Here is an 8,407-nt window from a genome sequence, read left to right as displayed (position 1 = left end):
GAGACACTGTCCTCTTAAAAAAAAAAAAAAAAAAAAAACACAGTGTTCCTTTGCTACCTATGGTATTTGTTGGTATTTGGTACTGTAAAGTGAAGGGTTTGGTGTGTGGGGAGTGATGGGGAAGGACTGGTTGTGGAGCTCCACCATAGAATGCTGATCTACATCATGAACCTGGAGTTGACTCCCGAGAGCCTTAGCCTTGCAGCTTGGTTTTAAGATGATTCCCTTTATGAATGTGCTGAAATGTGTGTGTGCTCTTGTATTCTAATCCAGCTTCCCATTGTTATAACCCGACTGTTTGCCTGTTTTATTCCTAGGAGAGAAGGTTGCACATGTACATAGTTTATTGTCAAAATAAACCAAAGTCTGAGCACATTGTCTCAGAATACATTGATACCTTTTTTGAGGTAAGATCTAAGATACAAACAGAAAGTATTTCTGAATCTTTTGTTCCAACTGATTTCCAAAAATTAAAGTATCATTGGTTTCCCAGGAGACTAATTTCCAAAGAAAATTAGCCTGAGTGATAAGACTTCTGAACCTGTGTTTCTTTCCTATAAATCCGAGAAATGAGTATGAATTTAGTCTGTGGTCATAACCCTGGCATTCAGAAGACTGCAGTCATTGTTAAAAATAAGGGTTTTTATAAGTGTTACACTTAAGTCTCATTACAAATCCAGAATAATTTATGTTCTAAACTTGTAGCCTAAAAATAATATATATATTTATATGAATAAAAGAACACAACTGCAAAAATGTCATTAAACAAGCATAAAAGACTGCTTTGAAAAACAACTCAGGTGAAAGTGTGAAACTTGGAAATTCTGTGAACTGGCAAAGCTCTAGTTAGTCTAGTGCTTTTTTTTCCTCGTTACTTTTACTGCCAGTGTTGTTGTAATCTTTCTGACAATTACAAAGACTAAAAATTTGCCCTTTAATGAACAGCCCATACAATCTTTTCTCTCTCTTAAAACCGCAGGATTTAAAGCAGCGTCTTGGCCACAGGTTGCAACTCACGGATCTGTTGATCAAACCAGTGCAGAGAATCATGAAGTATCAGCTGTTACTGAAGGTGAGGAGGTGGCGGGACAGACTCTGGTGTCAGGAGTGAGTTTGCTGAGAAACTAAGACTCAGTGGGGGAAAGAAGATTTGGTAGGACAGGGGAATCATTTGTGTAACACGTATATTATTTCTGTTAAGTTAATCCTTAAACATTTAAGAAAACACTTCAAACAATTTTCTCAATTTTTTATTTACATCAAGTTCGGAATGAAAATATCAGTAAAAGTGAATTTTTCCCCCCCACCACAGACCTTGGAATGCTAATGATTTTTCTTCTGCTCTGTCAACTTTAATTATTTTCTAATCTTCTTGGAACCTTGAATAAAAGTAAATTTGGAACCCCTCTGTATTCCTCTCTGTTGGCTTACCACTAGCCCTTGGTTGATTTAAATTCTTAAGCATAAGTGAAGGCAGAGTCACATGTTTTTCTGTGATAAAAGTGACTTCAAGTGTAATGAGATTCCTTCATATACAACACTTAGGACCTGGATATAGAGAGGGACAAAGAGTTTGTCTTGCGTTAAACAGGAACCATCAGATAGATCTGGTCTGACTCTGTGTACTGCAGCTTGAAATCCACATAGGAATGCATTTTTGTTGTGTTACTGAGAGAACAACATGATAAAGTAGAACGAAAGCACCAGACAGGTGTGGTGGTGCACACCTGTAGCCCTGGCTACTTGGGAGGCTGAGGCAGGAAGATAGCTTGAGGCAAGGAGTTGGAGGCTGCAGTGAGCTATGATTGCTCCTTTGAGTAGCCACTGCGCTCCGGCCTGGACAGTAAGTAGCCACTGCACTCCGGCCTGGACAGCATAGTGAGAACTTGTCTATTAAAAAAAAAAAAAATTCTTTCAGAACTAAAGTGTCTGGCACAGTGTGAGTGGTCAAAAGGTTAGCTTGTGTGCAGTGTCTCATTCCTGTAGTCCGAGCTACTCAGGAGGCTGAAGCAAGAGGATCACTTGGGGCCAGGAGTTCAAGACCAGCTTGAGCAACATAGTGAGACCCTGTCCCTTAACAAAATAATAAAAGGACAGCTCCTGTTGTCTTTGTCACCATTATCATGTCTCCTGTCCATTTCCCTTGCAGGACTTCCTCAAGTATTCCAAAAAGGCCAGCCTGGATACATCAGAATTAGAGGTACATGCGTCAGTGAATGTGCCCCCCCAAATCCCCACCAGCGTCTTTTCCTACTCCCCTACTGTCTCCTAACAGTGGTCTCGCCCTGGGAGGGATCAGAGCAGTGGGTGACAGTCTCTCCAGTGCATCTCCATGAGCCCTGCACACTAGGGGGTGGGGAAGAAGAACAGAACTTGTTCAGGTCAGAGGGTGAGCAGGTCAGATTTTCCCCAGAGGAACCTGAACCTCCACTCTTCTCTCTCCCCTCCCGCAGAGAGCCGTGGAAGTCATGTGCATAGTACCCAGGCGGTGCAACGACATGATGAACGTGGGGCGGCTGCAAGGATTCGACGTAATGCGGCTCTTGTTCTTCAAGAGAGCTCCTCTGCCTTCCCTCTTTCTTTTGTCTTGGATTATTTCTCTCCATGGGGAGAAAGCTGATCCTTTTCACTTGGTTTTCTGGCTTCTCTCACTTTACTTCAATCTGATTGATATTTTCTTTCCTTTTTTTTTTTTTTTTTGGTGCATTTGATTTGCTTTTTTGGGACTTGCCTGTGCTCAAAGCCCAGCGCCTCATGGCAGAAACAAGCAGGACTGGGGTTTGTCTCTTGGGCCCAGTAGTGTAAGCACTGAGTTTCCTTTCCTCAGCTTTTAAGACCATGGTAGCTGTGGATGTAGTAGGACCTAGGAGGCCCCCACTCTCTCATCTCAGGGACTTGATACTTCCTCATTAGTTTAAGATACGTTCACATGAGTTGCTAGATTATTCATATTACGTATTACCTATTACGTATCCTCAGGATGAATTCGGAACCAGAATCTTCTTTTAAAAATTGGACTATTGAGTTAAGGAGGCGGGAGAAATTTTTATTTTCTTGCCTACTGTTTTGCTAGAGAATTAACATTGACAGTTCTAGTGCTGTGGTTCTCTCTGAAGCACACACACAGGCCGCTGGAGGCCTTCTGAAAACTCCTCTGCATGCCTGATGAGTTCCTGCTGGCGGCCCGGGGACCACACTTTGAGAACCACTGTTCTAGTATAAACCAGACATTTAAAATTCCACTTTTAATCTGTAACTGTAACCGAGGCGCCAGAGGTCTTGACAAACGTTGGCAAGAATTTTATTTAGATAATTATTCTGTTTAGGGCCAAGAATAGTAAAAGAAAAAAAAAAATTAAGCTCCGAAAATTAATAAAAGAAAAATACATTATTGTATAGGAGGAAATCGAAAAAAAACAGAGCTTCAGATAACTTAGAATGCAATGTTTTCTTCTCCCCTTCCTTTTCCCCCTTTATTTCTTGTTTTAGGGGAAAATCATTGCCCAGGGTAAACTGCTCTTGCAAGACACATTCTTGGTCACAGACCAAGATGCAGGACTTCTGCCTCGCTGCAGAGAGAGGCGCATCTTCCTCTTTGAGCAGATCGTCATATTCAGTGAGCCACTTGATAAAAAGAAGGGCTTCTCCATGCCGGGGTTCCTGTTTAAGAACAGTATCAAGGTAATGTGTGTCTGTGTGTGTTTTCTCTGTGCCAGCACATGTACCCATCACTCCGATAAACACTGTTTCCTTTTAATGATGACATACCCTGATGCTTGGTTTAAGTATTTGAGAATTTTCTAGTATATTTCAGAGCCTTTGAATTCACCCATTTCTCTTTTTACCGTCTGTGTTCTTGAGTGGCTAGTGTCTTATGCACACCTCTATGTGATCACAGCCATTCATTCTTAGATGAGAACTGGTCATGGGTAGTGTGTATGCACCACCTTCTCTAGGACCATGGAAAACTGGTTTAAATTTGATAGCACGGATTTGGGGGATTGTTCTGTGATCAGAGAAGAAGCTAACTCGGTATCTTCTTCTCTTCCCCCACTCACCAAGGAGGTACTGAGCACTCAGCAGCCGGCGTGAGGGCTCCAGGAATGGCCCAGTTGGATGCCCTCCCTGCCCTGATGTAGCTTATCCTCTAATAGGAAAGGAAGACAAAGGGACAAAGAAAATAATTGCAAATGGCCCTCAAGTCTATAAAAGGGACAAACCAAGGGTGAGGTAGAGAAGAGCAGAGGGCAGGCCTGAGGTCCCGGCAGATGACTCCTGGGAGATACACGCCCCCGCCAGGGTCCTCCTGGCTCTGCAGCTGTGCAGAACCTGAGGTCAGAAGGGAGATGCACTTCCTTTTAGGGCCTCCTGCCCTACACCGTCAGGGAAGGGGAACTCTCAGACCGTGCACATCTGTGGGCCTCACAGCACACAGGCAGAACATTGCATCCGGCTCCCAGGCTTTTGTTGACTGTCCCCAGCAGCCTTCACTTTTCTAAACCTGGGGTGGGTCTGTCCACGGGCACAGATGCCAGGCTGGGGGGGTCTCTGCCCACCAGCACCTAGGAAGGCTCTGGAGCCAGACAGCTAGAGGCCCTCGCACCTCCCACCACCCACCTGCCCCTCCAGACTCTGCCTTTTGAGGCCCCTTACCCTGAGGCCATTTCAGGCACAGACCCTCTGGGCTCACCACTACACCTGAGCCTCCACCCATCCCCTGAACTGTGTGCCCATCCCCTGAGCTACGCCCCTACTCTGAACTGCACCCATCCCCTGGACGGCAGCCATCATCCGAACTGCGCACCCATCCCCTCAACTGTGCACCCATACGCTGAACTGCACCCATACGCTGAGCTGCACCCATCCCCTGGACCGCAGCCATCATCTGAACTACACCCAACCCCTGCACGGCACCCATCCATCCCCTGCACGGCACCCATCCCCTGAGAACTGCCTACCCATTCTTCTCACAAGTCTTTTGTCAGAAAATCACTCCAGCACCATAGGAATTTCATATATATTTTTTACATATTGTTTTTATAAAATTATCTGACATACTTTAATCATGATATCATATACACTTTTATAACAGGTTATAAAATTGGTTGTCAAATACTGATATTTGAGATTTGTTTAATGGTGTCATTTACTCCCCGGGAAGTAAGAGAGAAATACTGAGGCATCATAGAGGGGTTTGGGAAACAGGTAATCCCAGACCCATATTTCTAGTTAATTATTCAGGCTGTTAGTTCAAACTATTAGTTAGTTTAACAGCCTTGTAATCCCCATGTACCTGAGTTAAGAGGCATTGAAAAGCTTCAGGTGTTTTCTGAGGCAGTAAAAATGGCAGTTCAACTGAAAAGTGCTTGTTTCAGGATTGAGGTAGGGTGAACTTCACTTTGCACTTGGCCAGTGGGGATCAATGTGCTTTAATTTTTTATTGTGGTAAAATACACATAACATAAATGTGCCATCTTTAATTGCCTAGCTCTGTGGGATTAAGAGCATTCATGTTGTGTAGCCATCACCAGCATGTCTTCACAACTCTTCATCTTGCAGAGCTAAAGCCCTGTACCCATTAAACACTAACTCCCCACTTCCCCATCCCCAAGCCCCTGGCAACCTCCACCCTGTCTATCCCCACATTTGACTGCTCTAAGGACCTCCTGTAAGTGAAATCATAACAATAGTTGTATTTTGGAACTGGCATATTTGACTTAGCATAACGTCTCCAAGTTTCATCCATGTCGTAGTGTATGTCGGAATTTCTTTCCTCATTAAGGCTGAAAAACTGTCCACATAGCCCACATTTGCTTGGTCCATTTATCAGTCAGTGGACATATGGCTTGCTTCCTTTCCACCTGTTAGCTATTATGAATAATGCTTGCTTTTTTTTTTTTTTTTTTTTAAGGTGAGTTGCCTTTGCCTGGAGGAAAATGTGGAAAATGATCCCTGTAAATTTGCTCTGACATCAAGGACGGGTGACGTGGTAGAGACCTTCATTTTGCATTCATCTAGTCCAAGTGTCCGGCAAACTTGGATCCATGAAATCAACCAAATTTTAGAAAACCAGCGCAATTTTTTAAATGGTAATATGTGTTCTGTTACTAGATGTGTGCTTTCTTTCCTAATGTTTCCTAATGTACTCACTTGTATTTATCTTCCCTCTCCCATTCATATCCATAGTAATGACAGAACTTAGCACTCACCACTCTTCAGGCACTGCCTAGATACTGCTTTATTTCGTCTTCACAACCACCCTGTGTGGCCAGTAGTACTATTATTATCTCTGCTTTACAGATGAGAAAGCTGGGGCACTGAGTGGCTGAGTAATTTGCCTCGAGTCCCACAAGTTGTTGAGGGCAGAGTCAGGATGCAGAGTGGCCATCTGGCTGTTGGTCTGTGCCCCTCGCAGCTACACTGTCCCACACATAACATGTATGAGGGCCCTGTCCTAGGAAGAGGAGTTTGCACGAAGAACACCAGGAAGATGGCATTGGCCAGAGACATTCACAAGGGACTGGCACACCACACCTCCATTCCCCATTAAAAAAATAAGAGACGGGGGCCAGGCGCGGTGGCTCAAGCCTATAATCCCAGCACTTTGGGAGGCGGAGGTAGGCAGATCACCTGAGGTCAGGAGTTTGAGATCAGCCTGACCGACATGGAGAAACCCTGTCTCTACTAAAAACACAAAAAAATTAGCTGGGCGTGGTGGTGCATGCCTGTAATCCCAGCTACTCAGGAGGCTGAGGCAGGAGAATCACTTGAACCCGGAAGGTGGAGATTGCAGTGAGCTGAGATCACGCCATTGCACTACAGCCTGGGCAACAAGAGTGAAACTCCATCTCAAAAAAAAAAAAAAAAAAACTGACAGTTCGGTCCTGCCCTGCTTCCATGACTTGAGGGATTGCAGAGATGCTGCAGAACACAGCAGGCATGGCCACCCTATCCTTTCATTTCCTCTTAATGTATTTGATCTCTTTGCAACTGTTGGCTTCAACACTAGCTTTTAATTTGGTGATCAGCGAAGAACTTTGAGAATTCAGTTGGAAGTTATGTGCCCATATCATCTGTGTCTTCTGGGTTCTTTCCTTCATGTTCATATTCATGTTCTGCATCTATGCCGGCGCAAGCTCAATAGGATGTTGTAATGTTCTCTGTCACAAGAAAGCCACCTCTACACCTTGCATGACATTCAAGAGCCAGGAACATAGGCACTCAGTGAAAAATCTCAAGCTTCATGGCATTTTTAACCAAGTGTTATCTGCTGCCTGGGTGTTAACTCCAAGTTTCCATCCTGCTTGCAAGCTGATAATCGTTTACATCTGCAGCTAGGGGTGGGCGCTTGAGGATAGGGAGGGACAGTTCCTCGGGCACCGAAGAGGTTTAATGTGTTGTTCTTATGTGGTGCATTGAGTTCCAATCCCTAGCTTGGAATTGAGAATGCTCTAAATTTTCATCACTGTCTTTAAAATAGAATGACCTACCCCAGATTGCACGCATGGTCTATGATGTCAAAGTTTACTTGACACCCACTCAGTTAAGGAACTAATAATAGCTATGCCAGAGGATTAAAGGAGATCGCTAACGGGGTGGGAGCCTGGGACCCTTGCACCTGCTTCTTGCACACCCCTTACTCCTGGAAGAGGCTGTGGCCAGCACAGAGTTTGTAGACTGCCTCTGGCTCCACAGCACTTGCTCACACATGCCTGGGCTGGGGCTGGGGGGCTGCATCTGCTTGTCATATTTTTCAAAGGCTTTAACACTTCAAGAGTTTGTTCATGTTTCCATATATGTTATTTTGGCCTGATTCCTATGTTTTTCTACAATGAAGATGTAAGAAAACTCAGACACCCAAGTCAAGAAATGGGACAGCCTCCTGCCCCAGGGGCCTTGGGGAGCGCCTTAGCTTCTCTCGGGGCTGTGTTCAGCCTGCAGAGCAGAGGTAGTCTATGAAACCGCCTCCACGGCAGCCCCATGGTTTCTTTGTCGTCCCAGGACTCTGGTTTAGGAAAGAACTTTGGGGAAGGCAGTTGGTAGCTGGAGGAGTTCTAGTCAAATCTGTTGCCTTGGTCTTCCAGTCCATACTGGCCCTTTGTCGGGGATGTGCTGAGGAATGCAGCCCCTTACAGCCGCTGCACTCAGCCGGCATCCCAGTCCCTTGGCAAGCAGACACCTCTTCTAGCTCTACTGATAGGTGGAGTTGCTCTGCGCCCCTGCACGGGTGGCTGCCCCATAACCCATCTCAGGGTGGGTCCTGTACCTTCCTCACCCCGCGGCGTGCTCCTTGGTGCCCTGACCCAGCCTCTCTCGCTGTCTTGTCTTACAGCCTTGACATCGCCAATCGAGTACCAGAGGAACCACAGCGGGGGCGGCGGCGGCAGCGGGGGCAGCGGCGGGGGTG

General features: G+C 45.4%; 1 protein-coding gene across 1 annotated transcript in view; it reads left to right on the top strand.

Moving 5' to 3' along the window:
- Window positions 1–8,407, top strand: part of TRIO (trio Rho guanine nucleotide exchange factor) — a 237,590-nt gene that overhangs the window by 206,505 nt on the left and 22,678 nt on the right. The window contains exons 43-49 of the mRNA XM_011951774.1: window positions 318–407; window positions 980–1,072; window positions 2,150–2,200; window positions 2,454–2,531; window positions 3,490–3,681; window positions 5,912–6,089; window positions 8,333–8,404. Coding sequence (XP_011807164.1) covers window positions 318–407; window positions 980–1,072; window positions 2,150–2,200; window positions 2,454–2,531; window positions 3,490–3,681; window positions 5,912–6,089; window positions 8,333–8,404 — 754 coding nt within the window. The remainder of the gene's footprint in view (window positions 1–317; window positions 408–979; window positions 1,073–2,149; window positions 2,201–2,453; window positions 2,532–3,489; window positions 3,682–5,911; window positions 6,090–8,332; window positions 8,405–8,407) is intronic.

This window comes from Colobus angolensis, unplaced genomic scaffold (genome assembly GCF_000951035.1).
Source record: "Colobus angolensis palliatus isolate OR3802 unplaced genomic scaffold, Cang.pa_1.0 Scaffold327, whole genome shotgun sequence".
Taxonomy (NCBI): domain Eukaryota; kingdom Metazoa; phylum Chordata; class Mammalia; order Primates; family Cercopithecidae; genus Colobus; species Colobus angolensis.
The sequence above is the reverse complement of the archived record's forward strand: the minus strand, read 5'-3'. Positions and strand labels throughout refer to the sequence as shown.